Source organism: Rhinolophus sinicus, linkage group LG03 (genome assembly GCF_036562045.2).
Source record: "Rhinolophus sinicus isolate RSC01 linkage group LG03, ASM3656204v1, whole genome shotgun sequence".
Lineage (NCBI taxonomy): Eukaryota > Metazoa > Chordata > Mammalia > Chiroptera > Rhinolophidae > Rhinolophus > Rhinolophus sinicus.
In genome coordinates this window covers 409,947-428,356 of record NC_133753.1, presented here as the reverse complement: position 1 = coordinate 428,356, position 18,410 = coordinate 409,947, and the positions used below count along the sequence as shown (strand labels likewise).

The 18,410-nt window shown below is 50.6% G+C and overlaps 2 gene segments (V, D, J or C); both read right to left on the bottom strand.

Annotated features, from left to right (window-relative positions):
- Positions 1–6,174: 6,174 nt before the first annotated feature.
- LOC141570480 (immunoglobulin heavy variable 1-2-like) lies at positions 6,175–6,724 on the bottom strand. The segment is given in 2 exon segments: positions 6,175–6,548; positions 6,632–6,724. Coding segments are annotated over 2 exon segments (420 nt in total).
- An 8,520-nt stretch (positions 6,725–15,244) lies between these two features.
- LOC109439830 (immunoglobulin heavy variable 1-46) lies at positions 15,245–15,771 on the bottom strand. The segment is given in 2 exon segments: positions 15,245–15,577; positions 15,661–15,771. Coding segments are annotated over 2 exon segments (366 nt in total).
- Positions 15,772–18,410: the final 2,639 nt, after the last annotated feature.

The following is an 18,410-nucleotide window of genomic DNA, read 5'->3' as shown; positions in this document are numbered from 1 at the left end:
GGCACAACCAAATTGATACTTTTAGAAAAAGTGAGTAAATCTTCAGACAAGTCAGGAAACAATATTTTATGTATTTTCACTGAGAGTAACACTCCATGGTTCTCTATTCTCTATCCAGCTTCCCAAGTGCACTCAGCTCATCTGCCTTTGCTGTGTTTTAAAGTTTCTCCTAAACACACTTCCAGTTGTGGGTTCTGTCCTACTTCATGTGTTTTCCATCATTTAGCTCACAAATATCTGACTATACATATGGGCTGCTCACTGAGACGTGACAAGAGACCAGCACACGCACTACACGTATGTTCCCTGACCTGTCTCAACATTGTGACTCATGAGGTGTCCACCACCATGCTCTGTACAGGGGGCTCTATAAGAATGTCCTGTGTCATAAGGGTTCTGAATTGTTAGTGGTGCCTCGTGGTCAGCAGCCAGATGTGCCCTCACCTGACACAGGCCTGTCCTGCAATAGTGCCTCTGTCACCATGAGTCATGTTTCCATCACATGTGAGCTCAGCAGGGCCACCTGGAAACCCTAGTGAGTGTAACCTGCCCTGGGGTGCCCACAAATGGACACACATGGTAGATGAATTAGGAGATGACGTGGGGGCACGTGAATGCCCACGTAGTTACTGGACCTCCTTCTGTGATGGGTACTGTGGGCAGAGCTGGGAGTGTGAGCAGAGCTCCAGCCCCATGGAAAACAGGGTCTGGGACAGAGTGAGTGAGAGTTAGGACAGCAGGTGACAGAAGGTGATGTTGGGGTGGGTTTCAACATCGATTTGACTAAATGAGGAACAAGACATTAAAGGTAAAGTGTTGTAGGGAAGACAGAGACCGTTGATGGTGGAGGTCCTAGGGGACTGAACCCCCATGGTGCCTTGTGTGCCTGTGGGAAGAAGGGTCCCTGTGGGGACACAGTGGGCATGTGGGGGACACAGAGCCTGAGCTCAGCACACAGGGGCCAGGACTGTGCTGGGGTCTCTCTGGGTGGGAAACGTTTCCCAACCACAGGGGAGACGACAGCCCTCGCGATGGTCTCTCTGAGACAACCAGGACACACAGGAATTTGGTGAAGGAAAGGCCCCAGTGACTGGTGATATGTTATTGCAAACAGTTTACACTTTGTTGGCTGCTGAAAATAGGAGGCATTAGAGTCACAAAGATGGTTCAGACTTGTCCCTGAGGGCAGCTAAGAAATTTCAGAGGAAATCTCTGTCCCCACACCTGCTCCTGGGCTGCTCCTGTGCTCGGTGTGTCACGAGCGCCCCCTGCAGCCCAGTCCCCCTGTCCCCTGCAGGGAGGTTTGTGTCTGGGCTCACACTGACTTCCCCTCACTGTGTCCCTCGCACAGTAATACACGGCCGTGTCCTCGGCTCTCAGGCTGGTCATTTGCAGATACAGCGTGTTCTTGGCGTTGTCTCTGGAGATGGTGAATCGGCCCTTCACGGAGTCGGCGTAGTATGTGCTACCACCACTACTAATGGCTGAGACCCACTCCAGCCCCTTCCCTGGAGCCTGGCGGACCCAGTACATGGCGTAGCTACTGAAGGTGAATCCAGAGGCTGCACAGGAGAGGCGCAGAGACCCCCCAGGCTGCACCAAGGCTCCCCCAGACTCCACCAGCTGCACCTCACACTGGACACCTGCAAACACAGACAGGTCCTGGTCAGAAACTGTCACACATCCACTGTTTCTCTCACTCATATTCTCTCACATACTCAGAGTCTCCTGTTCTCCATAAATTACCTCTTAAAACAGCAACAAGGAAAACCCAGCTGAGCCCAAACTCCATGGTGTGTCGTCTGTGCTCAGTCCTGATCACGGAATGGGGACACCTGGGGATCCCGGGGCTGGGGCTCCTGTCCCACAGCTGCAGGGTCAGGGCTGGGCTGGTTTTCATCAGCAGAGGGGCCCCTATTTGCATGTCCTCCTTCCATATAGGGAGCTCAGGGTTGGACACCTACACAAGGGCAGGGCCTCAGTGCAGGCGTGAGTGTCCTGGTTAGTTGGTGGTCACGTGAGAGTTCAGGAAAACATGATTTCTTATACGTGATGGTGCTGGAGTGAGTGCTCAGCACCCATTACCTCATTTCATTTGTATGTGAGCACCCAGAACAAGTGACCGAGGTATCAATCCACCTTCATGTTGCAGAGGTGAAGCTACACACGGCAGCCCAGAGGAGCCGTGTGATGTGTCCAAGGGCACATATCAGCTGAGAGGGAGCCCTGTACCCTCCCCATGGACCCCACTGCTCCTCCATCCCCTCCAGGGCAGGGATGGACATACCAGGTGAGGTCACCGAACCTCTTCCTGTAATGGGAACATGTGTGATATTTCTGCATTGTAGTATTTACCTAAGAATGTGGAGAATTAGGGTTCATGCAGATGCAGTTTTTCATAAGTGTGACCTTTTGTGCATTGTTGTCTGTCTGTGAGTCTTTCCTCACCAATTGTCCATTTATTTTCTTGTAGTGGCTTCAATGATGCATATTTGACCACAGTAAATGGCCCAGATCAGGAGGATGCAGGTCTTACCTGAATCTCTAGGCATTTTATTGGACCTGGAAGCAGGAGCACGAGTAGGAACAGCCCCACCCATTGTCCTCTCACTGGGTCATTCCCAGTGTCCCACCTGAGGGACTTGTGGTGATGCCCAGCTCAGGGGGCTTCTCGTGCAGGAGACCAGCAGGCACGGAAAGAGCCACCACGGCAGGGACAAGGGACCCTGTCAGTAGTGTGGGGCTGTGAGTTCACAGTGGGGAACGAACATGTTTAACTCTTAGTGAACAAAGGAGGGTATATTTGGAACGGCTCACTTTTGATGACATATGGACAAGTGCCATCTCAATATACAATTGAGTGAACGATACTAAATCCACTGGTGAGTGAACATAGCAGTGGGAAGATGTAAATGTGTATTGTCAGCCACATTGTATCTAGTGAAATGTCCACATGCATGTTCCTCGAAGCAGAAAACTAAAATAACACCTAAATTATCCTTGCTGAAACATGCAGACTGACAATCCACCAGAATCCCCAATCTGTCTATATTATAAGTTAGATCCCTAATTGTATTTCAAAGTCATGTCAATTCTGACAACGGCATGGTGTGTCCTCACCCGTCTGCAGCATCCCCACACCACGTCACTGCCCTGTGGAAACAGCCCCCTGGGTCTCCACCAGGACACTGAGGAGGAGGACACCTGCCCTCACCTCCCATCACCGTCAGGCCCAGACCTCAGTGTTTGCCTCCTGAGCTGCACATGCTGAGCTATACGGGCAGCTGGACAGCAGTGAGGGGTGGATGTGCTCCTCTTCCTGGGAGATGACCATGGGGTCTGGGGACACATGTGCCCCTGGGAAAGGGGCCCCGGGCTGCACATCCTGTGAGAGTGCACTCGGTGTACACGTGGTGGTGGTGCCCTCGCCCCTGGGTACCTCTGGCTTCCTGACCTTCAAGGAGACCAAGGAGACGGACGTGTTGACAGGATGCTTTTCTATCCCTGGGACTTGGAGATCCTGAGAAGTTAGAGAGAGAGTCATGGAGCTGATGGAGAGGCTGTGGGTTTTCAGTCACCACAAGGGCCATTTCCACAGAGTCTCTCTGCCTAGATGGTCAGGAAAAATCTTCAACAAATTAATATAATAGAATAATTGGTGAAGTCAATTAGGAACACCCAACATCAGGAGGAATGCTGTTATTTAAGGTTGATTATTCATCTATGACATAGAAGTCCCTGCTGTCCCACACTCATGGCTGTTACATGATTATAGGAGAGGAAGTCATCGCAGTGCCTGGCCCTTGGGAACTGTGCACATCACCATGACGACAGCGTATTCTAAATAGGAAAGTACAGTACGGGGGATACAGTCAGCAGGATTGTGAAGACTGTGTAGTGTCAGATGGGCAGTCGCTTATTGGAGGTTCCTTCATAAAGTATATAATGTGTAACCACTATGCTGTACCCATGACACTAACATAAAACAGTATTGACGTCAACTATAATTTGATATTTAGTCACACAGATGTGTAGAGCAGCATGGGGAATATAGTCAATAATGTCCTAATACATAAAAAAGGGGTGGAGGACACTTCTGTGTTTCCAGAATGTTTAGAAAACAGTTTCTACTGCTTGAATGTCAGGAGGTGTTTACAGAGAATAGAGACCAAACCCTGACAGGAGAGCAGCCCTCAGCCCTGGACGTGAACGCAGTGTGTCCTGAGCGCCCCCTGGTGGTGCGCGTGCGCCTTCATCCCAAAGCCCCTGCAGACAGACACTGTTTGTGTCCCTTCCCCTTGATCCAGCATCTGTGTGGGACCCTTGGAGCACAAGTGCTGTGTACCCTCCTGTTCACACGGTGTTTCCTCCTAGAATTCATCATTACCTGAGCCCTCCATTTTATCTCTTTGAAATGCAGGCGTCCGTAACTCTTACCCTTTGCCTGCCCTGCAGTGTGTTTTAAGAGACAACTTGTCTTCTAGTGTCACAGACGGAGAAGATTTTACTCCAGGATGCATCCACCCAAATTGTCACCCTTACCTTAGTTAGAGATTATATTTCGGACATTTGAGAGGATGGCACTCAAATACATTTCAGACTGGATTTCAGTCTTTAACGACTTAGCATTTTGGGGAATATTGGGATGTGCTAAGTGTAATCAATCTGTGGCCTGGATGTGAATACATGGAGGGTGGACAGAGCTCTGAGATGGTCTCAGTCATGCTTGGACCCTGTGAGTGTTTTATTGGAAAAGGGACTTTGCCATATTCGGTTCATTTAGGCACCAGAGGAAGTGTGTTTTGCCTGTGTTTTCTGAGTGACTCCTAATGCAACCACAAGTGTCCATGGCAGAGGGAGGCAGAGGGAGATTAGATCCAGGAGAAGAAAGCAATGTGACCTCTGATAGAAGGTGACGTCCTCCTGGCTGTGACGTTGGAGGAAGAGGACATGGGAGGCATGGAAATCACCTCTAGCAGCTGGAAAATAAACATAAACAGTCTTTACCATTCTATTCCATGTGGGCTGCTATAAAAAGTTCCATATCCTGGTAAATTATGAACAACATACATTTATTCCCCACAGCTCTGCAGGTGACAATCCAACACCCAGGGCCCACATGATGACAACTAGTGAGGACCCTCTGCCTGGTTCACATCCGTTGGCTTCCTGCTGTGTCCTCACAGGGTGGGAGGGACAAGTAAGCTGTCTGGGTCTCATTAGAGAAGCTCTGATTCATTTGCTGAGGGCTGCGCTTTGATGACATAGCCCCCCAAGCCCTCACTTGCTTACACAACCCTCCCTGGGGGTTAGGATTTCAACTCACAAATATGAGGGGAACACACAGTTTTAGACCAAAGCCTCCCCCAGATGCTTTGGGTCATGTGTGGTCCTGCCAACACCTTGGTATCTTCCAGTGAAACTGCCTGCATACTCTGAGCCCCAGTCTGTGAGGGAATCAATGTGAGTAGATCTGAGCCCCGAGTGTGAGGTAATTAGATTCAGTTGTCCTGGGAAAGTAACAGGCTGGACGTGAGTCTCACATCATCCAGGGTCTCCCCACGCTGCTCCCTGTTGTGTGAGGACCCCTAGGACTCCCCAGGGACAGGGATACCCACAGGCTGGGGTCTGAGGAGAGAAGCCTCTTCAGGAACTCACCCCTGCAGGAGAGGCTGAGGGGACGGTGAGCTGGTGTAGACTGTGCTAGACCTGGCACACCTGTCACCTATGATGTCGTCACCACGTGTCATGATGGTCCTCCCAGATGTCATGTGTGTGGTGCTTAGGCACAGGTGGGAAGTAGAAATTCACACTTCATTCTATACTCATTTTCCCTCAAAACATAGTTCTGTTTTTCTGAAATAGGGGAAAGAGAGGAAACTTGCTATGGAGACCGTGCCATTTAATCTGCCTCCCACCAAGTGATCCCAGGTGATGCCTGAAATAACCTCCCTCAGTCAGAGAACACGGAGGCTCCAGTCGTGTCCTCTGCAAGGACAATGACACATGACAGGACCCTTCTGGAAAGGCTTTCCCTGGTTCCTCCTTGCAGGATGTTTGGACACTGGAAACCTTCCCCTGAATGACTGAGGTGCCCCTGAGAGCCTCACTCCTCATCTCAGGTTCCTGACTCTGTGTGAGGAAGTCAGGAGACTCATCGTCCCTGTCGTCTCCTCAGCCCCGCACAGCTGCCCTCTCCTCAGGGTTCCTGACACTCTCAGGATGTGGGTCATTCACTGTGTCCCTCACACAGTAATACACGGCTGTGTCCTCAGGTCTCAGACTGCTCAGCTCCATGTAGGCTGTGCTGATAGACGTGTCCCTGGTCATGGTGACTCTGCCCTGGAACTTCTGTGCGTAGCTTGTGCCACCACTGTTAGGGTTGATCCCTCCCATCCACTCAAGCCCTTGTCCCGGGGCCTGTCGCACCCAGTGCATATAGTAGTCAGTGAAGGTGTATCCGGAAGCCTTGCAGGACACCTTCACTGAGGCCCCAGGCTTCCTCACCTCAGCCCCAGGCTGCACCAGCTGGACCTCGGAGTGGACACCTGTGGGGAGGAGACAGGAGTGGGTGGATCCCCTGTGACTGGCCCAGGTCCCCTCATCAGCCAGGGACTGGGGAGCCCCTTACCTGTAGCCACTGCCACCAGGAAGAGGACTGTCCATCTCCAGTCCATGGTGAGGGCTGTGCTGTCAGGACGTCTGTAGGGGAGCGTGTGGCTGTGGGGCGATGCTCTCAGGGCACAGACATGTCCGTATTTAACCCCGCCCACCTCATCTCATTTGCATATTCATGAGCATAGTGTTTCATAGCTGAAGACTTGGCCCACCTGAGAGAAGCTCAATGACACAGGACCGTGCTCAGTGGGCGTCTGAGGGTACAAGTCCTAATCCTTGTGGAGGATATGTGTCCCCTGCCAGGTCCCTGAATCTGTGCAGACAGAGCTCCTCTCACTGAGGAACAAGCCCCCCCAGGACATGGTCCTCACCGAGAATCCACCTTTGAACGACACGGAGACCACCTGAGCCTGTTCTGGGCTTTGATCTGAATGTCTCATTCTATGTCTGTCTTCAAATTTTCAAATTTTCAAACTGGCAAATTCATCCTTTTCATCCAGTGTTTTGTTTTTTTTTTTTGGCTAAAGCTCATTGGCGTGACAACTGTTAGGTTTTATTAAGACATACTGTATTCTTAGAAACTTCAATTTCAATTAGATTTTACTGCTCATTGTCTTTGGTAAATTCTCTGATAAAATAGGATATTTACAGACACTACAGCAGTCTTTGCCCAAATCTTGCTTTAGAGGTTTCTAGAAAGAGGAAGGAAGCCCCAGGCCCTCAGAGGAAGCCCCTTCCTTTCCCTTCAACACCTGCTCCTGGGTTTCCAGCCCCTGCTGGGTGGGTGCTGAGCGCCCCCTGCAGGACAATCTGTGCCCTGCATTGGACGTCCTGTCGGGGCTCACAGAACATGACCTCTAGCGTCTCTTGTCCAGTGTTAAATGTCTGTGACCTGACCTCACAATGCTCCCTCAGGGACACTTAAGGTTTTAACATCATGGATGAAATAATAAATGGATATAACTAAACCCCAACGACTCTGCAGGGAGACGTTAAGCAAGTGTTTTATAAAAGACCCAGGGAGCCCCTTCCCTGTGGCTGCCAGATGCACTGACGCAGTCCTGAGTCCAGAAGGTCTTGGGAACTTTGAGGGGGGAGGGAGGCTCTTATCTCCTTAACATTCCTCTTCTTGAAGGTGACATCTGGAAATTCCTGGATTGTCATACAGCCCACTCACCTCTGCTGGTCAATAAAATAGACACACACAGAGGGAATGATTTCAGGAGGAATGGACCACAAAGTGTCCTCGTCCCCTGTACTTAATACATGCATGTGGGGGCAGAGCCCAGAGAGCAGTTTCCAGGCTCTTGGCCTCCCGTGGAAAGGTGCTGGCTTGGGTAGTAGATGGCCGTCAGCTGTGGCCCTTGAGCCATTGGCCACTAATATAACTGCCACGGCTGCGTTAGGGAGGGAAGTCGAGGAGAGAGTCGGTCGGTTGGCAGAAAGCAGACAGCAGGTCGCACATCATGCGAATCCAGCCTCCAGTGAGACTATAGCGGTGTGACTCCCCTGTCTGTGGCTCCATGGGTGTTCCCCTTTGGCCTCACCATGTTCTGTGTTCTTATGTGGGGAGCGGGAGCAGAGGCCCCGCAGGCCTCCCCACATGACAAAGGAGCGGGAGACCCCACAGGACACCCTGCATGACAATGGGCCGTCCCCCACTCTGATCCTAGGCCTGGGATGTGACTCTCTTGTAAATAAAACCCCAAGAAATGTGACGCACAGACTTGGGGAGAACCTACACCATGGCTCTGCTTTTTCTCATAGCCCATGGGCCCTGTGCAGAGGACCCATGAGATGGACCAATCTTGTCCCACAGATTGTTAGAATCAAGGCCCAATCACACTATTGCCCACTCACGGCACCTGCAGTGGGCGTCCCTTGGAGAACCCACATCTGCGGGAGGGGAGGCACCTGAGAATTTGGAGGAGGAGGAGGCAGCACTGTTGTCAGCTGACTCAGGTGAGGCTGCTCGTGTGTGTGTGATGTTATGTATCCTTAGGATTAAACACCTGTGAGGTGGTCCCCTGGGTCTGCCTGTGACCTCCTCAAGGGCTCTCCCATGGTCAGCTCACTTCCCTGTGACCCCTCCCTTCCCCTCTGCAGCACCCACAGTCTCTTCCTGACTCTGTTACCCTGGTAACTAAGCTCCCTCCCTAGGTCTGTCACAGGTAAGAATTCCCACCCACCACTCAGAATAGGGTTCTGGAAATGTCCTTCCCCTGGAGGGTCTGCCTGAGGGAAGTTCTGGGTGGATTTCTTAGCTTAGTCCTCCCCTCCCCCTGTCAGGGACGTGAGGGGACCCACATGCATCCTCCCTGGAGAACCTGGACGTATCTGGAGGGAAAGCCCCCAGAAGGGTGGGGTGTGGCCCCGGGACCCCTCCCCCACAGGAGTCCACCCGTGTGCTCCATCCACTCAGAATACTCCCCTGGAAGTGCTCCTACCAGCTTGAGCCTCCAGCAGCTTCTGCTCCAGGTGAGCAGAGTCACCTGGACTCTGGATGTGCCTGTGTTTCCAGTTATCACAGTGGAGGCTGTTCTTGCAATTCTAGTTCTGTGATGGGTTCAGGAGACATAACTGATCTTCATTGTTTCTAGAATCTCTTCTAAGAAGGGGAGTCATCATTTCCAAGATCTTTAATGTTGGTGCAGAAAGCAGATGGACCTTCACAGGTCATCTCTGACCTGTTACTAGAGGTGGGAATCTCACCTCACTAAGTGTAAGAGGCACCTGGACAGACATAAGTGAACATGGCGTCACTGAAAGTCTTAGCAATTTCAAGTCCCTCCCAGGAAGCTGGAACACGAAAAGTACAACAGGCCAGGAACCTGTTAATCCTCAGGTGATGTCACACTTGGAAGGGCATCCATGCCCCTGGCTGGACCCAGGAGGTGCCCCTGCAGCCTCACACTAGGGACTTGAGCTCCCACTCCTTAAACACAAGCCAAGCAGTGAGAACGCTGTTTCCCAGGTGGGTGCAGAGCAGGGTGGGGAGATGGAGGTGCCCTTGGCTTCCAGGAGGCACTGGACACGTGGCCCCAAATCCCATCTGAGAGGCTCTGATCCAAGTGTGAGGACGTCTCATTAGCTCTGCCTTTGAAACCTGTGGCTGTGTAGGCTGATCAGGAATGTGACTTATTTCCCTCTGGTCATGAAACCTGCTGCACAGATATGCTAACCCATATGTGGCAACCTTTTGTGTGTATGTGTGTGTATGACAGTAATAAACTTCTATAAACAGAGTCATTTATTAAGTGTCTCTTAGGGGTCCACAGACCTGGTCCTCGATGGCCACATAAAATGGAGAAAACCAAGTGAGGCACCAGCTGCTTCACCCATGGACACCCCAGGCTCGCCTCTCCTCACTGTCTTTCCACCTGAGGACACCAGGCTCTGCGTCAGGTTGGGGACTTAGCCTGGCAACCAGCATTCCTGAAAACTGCTGCGTGAGGAGGAACATGTATGTTTTTAGGTTTTGTCAAAAAATGTAGGCGTCCTAAATTCCAATTCAGACTAATTTTTTTTGGCATGTGTTAACCCTTCTTAATAGTAAGTGATTAAACACTTAGAATTTATACTTCTTCTTACTACTATTGTTATTATTATTGTTATTTTGCCTTGGGATTTAGAAGACAACCAAGAGAGGGCCCTACATACTGAGAGTCTCCTGCACAGTCAGTTGTGTGCGATTCCTGTTCACACTACAGACCCAATTTCACAGATGAAGCAAACAACACATAGACGTACATATTTGTGTGTGAAATATGTAAATGTCTACTGTGTTCAAAGTATTAATACACCTGCCATTGTTTAGAATAGATGCAGGGCAGGGACTCCAGGGGCTAGATGTTGTTATTTAACGTAAGGAGACTCCACGTGGTGACAGGACTACCTCCTCCTGTCCCCTACCTGCCTGTTTCACCTGCCCCCAGGCTCCTTCCTGAGCTCAAATGTCACAAGTGTCCCCCGTGTTCTGAGCAGAGCCTCGTGCATCCTGAGAGCCCCCTTGTGTCCCGAGCGCCCCCTGGTGTCCCGAGCGCCCCCTGGTGTCCTGAGCGCCCCCTTGTGTCCTGAGCGCCCCCTGGTGTCCTGAGCGCCCCCTGCAGCCCAGCCCCCGTGTCCCCTGCAGGGAGGTTTGTGTCTGGGCTCACACTGACTTCCCCTCACTGTGTCCCTCGCACAGTAATACACGGCCGTGTCCTCGGCTCTCAGGCTGGTCATTTGCAGATACAGCGTGTTCTTGGCGTTGTCTCTGGAGATGGTGAATCGGCCCTTCACGGAGTCGGCGTAGTATGTGCTACTTCCATCAGGTTTAATAAGTGAGACCCATTCCAGCCCCTTCCCTGGAGCCTGGCGGACCCAGCTCATCCAGTAGCTACTGAAGGTGAATCCAGAGGCTGCACAGGAGAGTCGCAGAGACCCCCCAGGCTGCACCAAGCCTCCCCCAGACTCCACCAGCTGCACCTCACACTGGACACCTGCAAACACAGAGACGTCCTGGTCAGAAACTGTCACACATCCACTGTTTCTCTCACTCATATTCTCTCACATATTCAGAATATCCTGTTCTCCATAAATTACCTCTTAAAACAGCAACAAGGAAAACCCAGCTGAGCCCAAACTCCATGGTGTGTCGTCTGTGCTCAGTCCTGATCACGGAATGGGGACACCTGGGGATCCCGGGGCTGGGGCTCCTGTCCCACAGCTGCAGGGTCAGGGCTGGGCTGGTTTTCATCAGCAGAGGGGCCCCTATTTGCATGTCCTCCTTCCATGTAGGGAGCTCCGGGGTTGGACGCTGACATAAAGGACATGGTCACAGAGTGTAATCTGTTCACAGGAACATGTCTGGTAAGAATTCACCCCCGTATCTGGGCTGGTGTATCTCCCACTGGACCCAGCTGCTCCCCTGAACCAACTCCAGGGCAGGTGGACATGCCCAGTGATGTCAGGACCACCTGGCTGGACACTAGATCATGCTGCAATGCTCATAGAAAGACCAGGCAGCAAACAAGTCATAATAGAAAACATAGAGAAAGGGTAAAATTAAAGTGAAATGCCATGAAGGTCACCAATACAGAGCACAGCAAGGGGAACCAACCATCACAACCAGAGGAAGAGTTATAGACACAGGTGGGTGCAGGCTGGGGACACAGGCAGTTGCATCTGACAATTATTTCCCTGTAAAGAGCTCACAGCATAAACTAAGAGCAGAGTTGAACCTGGAGCAAGCGGACCAAGTGTCTGAGGAGATGGGAGCGTCTGTAGGCTCACTGGGGAAACAGAAGCACGACCCCCACAGAGAAGCAGAGCCGTGCCACGGGGTGTATTCAGTTCTGGAGTCTGGGGCTGTCTATGTAGCAGCGTCACTGTCCCCATTTCTGTTTTATTCTCTAGACCCCGTGTAAGACCAGCTTCAAAGGTCGTGCACAGAGATGAAACTCAATCATAACGAGGCATTTTCTGTAGTAGGTACATATAAATAATAAGGAGTAGAGGTTATGGGAATTCTGTTATTAAAAATAATTTCGGGGGGTGGGGGGTGGGAGATGAGGGTAAGGGGGACCGAATATATGGTGATGGAAGGAGAACTGACTCTGGGTGATGCACACACAATGGGATTTATAGATGATGTAATACAGAATTGTACACCTGAAATCTATGTAATTTTACTAACAATTGTCACCCCAATAAATTTAATAAAAAAAAATAAAAAAAAATAATTTGATTGAAATATATTTGATGTATTGTGTAAATTTAAGGTGTACAACATGGCAATTGGATACTTTTATATATTGTAATGTGACTCCCGTTGTAGCCATAATTACCACCTCTATCACATTAACGATTATTCCCTTTTAGTGCTCGGAATAACTCAGGTGTCCTCTGTCAGAAAGATGGTGAATATAATGCAGTACTGTGTACATTCACGGCACTGTGCCCTAGAACTCTGAGGTTTATTCACTGCTCATTGCACGTCTGTGCCTTTAAACTAGTGAACGTCTGATGGCAATCTCTAAGACAGATTAACTGTTAACATGAAATCACTGGTTATATAAAGAGCATCGTATTTCCTTGTCCACTGATGACAGAACCGCTGAATAATTCAAATCACCTCCTGTTATTGAAGCTGATCAATTATATGAGAAAATGGACGCCCACGTCGATGAGTCTTATTTTCCCCATCAGGTGTCTGTGTCTCAGTGACATGTGACATAGTGCCAGTCAGGGAACAGGAGCGATGGTCTGTGATACACTCATGGTTCTTCAGAAGTTAATTTCCCAAGAACCATCTCTTCCCACCCCCAGTCCCTTCCCTGTCTGTGTGTGACCCTGGAAAATGTTGTCACCATGTCCTCACATGATGGGAGTCACCTGGAGCATGAAGCCGACTCACTGGTGTATCAATGTGCAAAACTGGGGGGAAAACTAATTGGAACATAAGTGGTTGAATTAACCAACAGAGGCCACGCGCGTCCAGGCTTCTCGTGTCATCAGGTTGGGGTCTTCCCTGTTGTTCAGCCAGTTTAAGTTGTCTTTGTTACTTGCCTCTGAAATGTTCACACACGTTATCTACAGTCATGAAGTTAATTTATTGATAGTGTGTAGGCACAGAAATCGTGTGTGTGTGTGTGTGTGTGTGTGTGTGCACCAAACATGTGCACTGGCTCAGCCAGGTGGCAGGACCCAGCTTACAGCTGCCACAGGCCGAAGACAGGCCGTCTACAGCAGCCATTTCACACCCGTTCTGCTCTCACACACTGACACAGCACGTGGAGGCTGGAGACACTGACATGACTCATGAAATACTTCAGATCCTGAGAACTACAGATTCCGCCGTGACCCTGTCTGTGAGCCAAGGTCCTTTATTTTGTGTGTATGATTAAAGTATTAAAGGGATCCCACAGAAACTGTCAGGATGACGTGTATCAGGTATCTGGCTCCTTCTGTCCCTCCACACGCCACCCTGAAAGCAGCCACATTACACATTTAGGCCCTGTGTTCACAAGTTGTGCCCCTTACACCTGCCAGGTGAGAATGGCAGGACGTCCACCTGCGTATCACAAGTCCAAGTTCTTTTCAGCACTGAGGGTCTCATTCCCACACTTTGGAGACTATGAATTGGAAGAAGTGACCTTAAGTCTCTCCAGGGCAATGGAACGAGAGCTCCCCACCACTGTGCAAACTGCAGGACGTGAACCCCTGAGTCTCTGTGGTGCCTCAGGTACACTGACCGCCCAGGAGGAGGAGCCTGTGTCATCACCGATGAAAATACTGCTTTTCTGTAAAGTGAACGGGACACACGGAATGTCACTTAGTCTGTTAAAAGGATCCTTCACACTTTCCATCACATCAATGACAGAGGTGTCATTGGACTGGCCTGTCCCCAGGGACGGGGACTGCTCTGATGAGTTTGCAGAAAGAGCTACAAAGTGTCCTTTCCTGTTTGTCCATCCTGTTCTGTCTCCTTCTCTCCTTTGCAGATGTCTTAGCACTCAGCTTCCCTCCCGTTCTCTCTCTCCACAGCCAGGAGTGCAGCTCTCAGTACACGAGACTTCTAGAAACGTTCAGAGGATAAAACTGTTGCGGCCCAGGGCAGGCTCCCCAGGATACCCCACAATGGGGTGTAACTATTTAGAATGAGTGACTTGAAAAGCAGCCAGAGGAAGAAGGGCATGTGGAGCCTCCATTTTGTCCTCAAATGAAGGAAATTAATCTCCCCTGTGTAAGAAGTTGTCCTTGCTCCAAGGAGGGTACCTATGATATCAAGGTCTTGAACCCAAGAAATAGAAGAAATTTTGAAAATGTGATACATGATGAATCTTCGGATGGAGAGACTGTCGGGACCCCTTGCATGGACACTGATGCCCACACACCGTCCTTGGGACAACAAGGTGGGGGGAGATTCTGCTCCAGGGAAGAAGGCCACACAGGGATGGATGGGACGTGTAGGGACCTGCCATGAGCCCCAAATGCAAGGGATGCAGCTCTGATGGTGGAACGAGCCCTGCAGCCTCTGGGATACACATGGCCCTGGGGACACTGTGATTTAGACCCAGTTTAGCTTGTTTCCTGAACAGTAAGAGGAAAAATCTGCCTTTCAAACCCGTGTGTGATGTGTTGGGACAGTTTCCAGAGACACCAACGTGCAGGTCGTACACGTCCACACACGACTGTGGATGCCTGTGTTCTCATGACTATTAGGGGCGGGGACACACGTCAGGGCTTCTGTGTTCTCTGTCCTCCATTCTGCTTCCTGCTGTGACCTAGACTGTAATGCAGTTTATCTTCTCTGACCACAGAGAGGGAGCCGCCTGCGACTGCTCTAAGGAGAAGATTCCAGCATCTTTTGAGGACTCAGTCCATGGATGTCATATTCCAATCCACCATCATGGTCATATTTACACCATGAAAATAAGAAAACACTACAGAAAGTTTAATTATTTTTTCTCCTCCTGGGTCTTTGATTGCCAACACAGAACTGAAAATATTACAAAAATAGTTAATGAAAGCACTTCCTTCATCTCTGTGTCCATAACCCTAAGTCAAAGAAAGGCTGTGCCCAGCTGCCTCTGTCGTCTCCTCAGCCCCGCACAGCTGCCCTCTCCCTCAGGGTTCCTGACACTCTCAGGATGAGGTTACCTCACTGTGTCCCTCGCACAGTAATACACGGCCGTGTCCTCAGGTCTCAGACTGCTCAGCTCCATGTAGGTTGTGCTGGTGGACGTGTCTGCGGTGATGGTGACTCTGCCCTGGAACTTCTGTGCGTAGCTTGTGCTACTATCTTCAGGGTCTATTTCTCCCATCCACTCAAGCCCTTGTCCTGGGGCCTGTCGCACCCAGTGCATATAGTAGTCAGTGAAGGTGTATCCGGAAGCCTTGCAGGACACCTTCACTGAGGCCCCAGGCTTCCTCACCTCAGCCCCAGGCTGCACCAGCTGGACCTCGGAGTGGACACCTGTGCGGAGGAGACAGGAGTGGGTGGATCCCCGGAGACTGGCCCAGGTCCCCTCATCAGCCAGGGACTGGGGAGCCCCTTACCTGTAGCCACTGCCACCAGGAAGAGGACTGTCCATCTCCAGTCCATGGTGAGGGCTGTGCTGTCAGGACGTCTGTAGGGGAGCGTGTGGCTGTGGGGCGATGCTCTCAGGGCACAGACATGTCCATATTTAACCCCGCCCACCTCAGCTCATTTGCATATTCATGAGCAGAGGGTTTCATAGCTGAAGACTTGACCCACCTGAGAGAAGCTCGATGACACAGGACCATGTTCAGTGGGCGTCTGAGGGTCCAAGTCCTAATCCCTGATGGAGGATATGTGTCCCCTGCCAGGTCCCTGAACCTGTGCAGACAGAGCTCCTCCCACTGAGGAACAAGATCCAGAAAGTGCTCCTCACTGAGAATCCTCCTTTGAATGACACGGAGACAACCTGAGCCTGTTCTGGACTTTGATCTGAATGTTTCAATCCTGGGGTCAGTGTGTGTCCCCAAATTTCGAAAAGTTCAAGTTAGTAAAACCATCCTCATCATTCAGATTGTTGCTGTAAGACATCTTGAAGTCATGGAAAACTCATTTTAAATTTGATTTTATTGTCCATTATGTTTGGTAAATTTTCCCAATAGAATAAGATATTTACAGACACTTCAGCAGTGTTTGCAGAAACCTTCTTTTAAATTTTTTTCTTTCATATAAAGAGGAAGGAAGCCCCAGGCCCTCAGAGGAAACCCCTTCCTGTCTCCCTCCCCACCTGCTCCTGGGGCTGCAGCCCCTGCTGGTGGGACCTGAGCGCCCCCTGCAGCCCAGCCTGTGCCCTGCAGGGGAGGGTCCTGTCTGGGCTCACAGGGCATGACCTCTAGCGTCTCTAGTCCAGTGTTAAATGTCTGTGCCTGACCTCACAATGCTCCCTCAGGGACACCACAAGCTTTGACCTCATTCTAGACATAGTGAATTGGCCCCACTAATTCCCAATGACACTGAAGGTTGTCCCCAAGTAAGAGGCTTATGAAGCTTCCAGGGAGACCATTCCTGGGGCTGCCACATGCAGTGATACTGTCCTGAGTCCACAAGCTCAGGGGGCTTTGGGGGCCTCTCATCTACTTGAAGTTCCTCTGTTTGGAGGTGACATCTGACTATATCTGCAGGTGCAGACTCATGGAGCTGAAAGCCCACTCCACATCTGGGCGTCAGTAGGACACACACACACACACACACACACACACACCCTGAATTTCGTGTTCAGGAACTCCAAATTTGCCTTTCGTCTCTGTAGCTACACATGGGCACTGTCCCCGCACTGACAGTTGGTCTGGCTGTGTGACCTGCTTTGACAAACATAATTTTCATGATTTTTAGTTGCCTGTAAATAATTTCATCACATGCAATTTATCTGAAAAATTTATTTTCTGATGTCTTAAACTGGTGACATAGTCACTCATTCACATATGTTAACACTTTATTTCTTTATTAATTTGTAGACTCTGGTGATTCTTTATTGTATGATCTTCATAAAATGATGACAATTCTAATTTCATGCTCAGAGTTTAACTTTAGACATATTGAGAGATATTTTGCTGTATATTTTTAGACAGATTGCTCGTCAGATGTAATACAGGTGCTTCTGGAGTCAAGCTTAGGCTTCCTGTTTCCAGGTTTGGGTGTATCACTCTCGTGGCCTGTCCTGGCTCTCTGGGCACAAAATCAAGTTCCTGGAGCAAGGTTTGTGCATCGCACCTCCCGTGTGAATCCGATGAACATCATTTGTGTGCGGCCACTGCCAGACACCCCATGAGGAGAGCACAGTCCATCTGGCTGTCATTTCGTACGTTATTGATTCGTGCAGTTTGGACCATTTTTCCTTCTTCATGGCAAGAGAAGCTGGGATATGAAACTCTGGAACTCACGTGGATTTCTTATCAGCTAATGCTACTTCAACATGAAATCCAGCATTTTAATCAAACTTGACTTTGGGTTTGTTTGTATTCTGTCACTTACAGGGACAGCAGCCCATGAAACAGCCGCATCCTGTGGGTGACCTTGCGTCCACGTACCTGACCTTGTCAGGTTGCTGATGAAACAGAATTCAGCCTCTCACCTGCATGCAGCACTCACAGGGCCATGGGTCTTCTAAGGAGAGAAGAGATGGGAAGACGGGGCTCTGAGGCTGTGGGTGGGGAGGAACCCCAGAGCCTGGCAGGAAATGCCACGTGCCCACACGTTCCTGTGCTGCAGACACGGGGGCCCAGCTGAGGCCCAGCCCAAGTTCTTGTACAGGAGCCCCCTGGGCTGTGTCTCTGTTCCTCCATGCACAGAAATACGTGACTGTGTCTGCAGGGTCCATGCTGGTCATTGTTAGGACCACCTGGTTTCTGGAAGTGTCCTTGGAGATCGAGAGCCGGCTCTTCAGAGATGGGCTGTAATACTTATCATCATCCCACCAAATGTTTGCGAGCCACTCCAGGGCCTTCCCGGGGGGCTGACGGACCCAGCTGACACCCATATTAGTAGTGCTCAGTGAGAACCCCGAGAAGAAGCAAGTCAGCGTAAGGGTCTGGGAGGGTCTCACCAGCCCAGGACCCGACTTCTGCAGGGTTACCTGGGACAGAACCCCTGTGGAGAAAGCATGAGAAAGGTGAAGCTACTTCTGGACGACAACTGGAGTCCCTCCATCCCTGAGGTCCTGACCAGAGCACTCACAGGAAGGGACGGTCAGCAGCAGGAGAGTGGAACAGAGCGTGTCCATGGTGGGGCACAGTCACTGCCCCAGGCCAGGGCTCGGCTTTTCAATCCACGG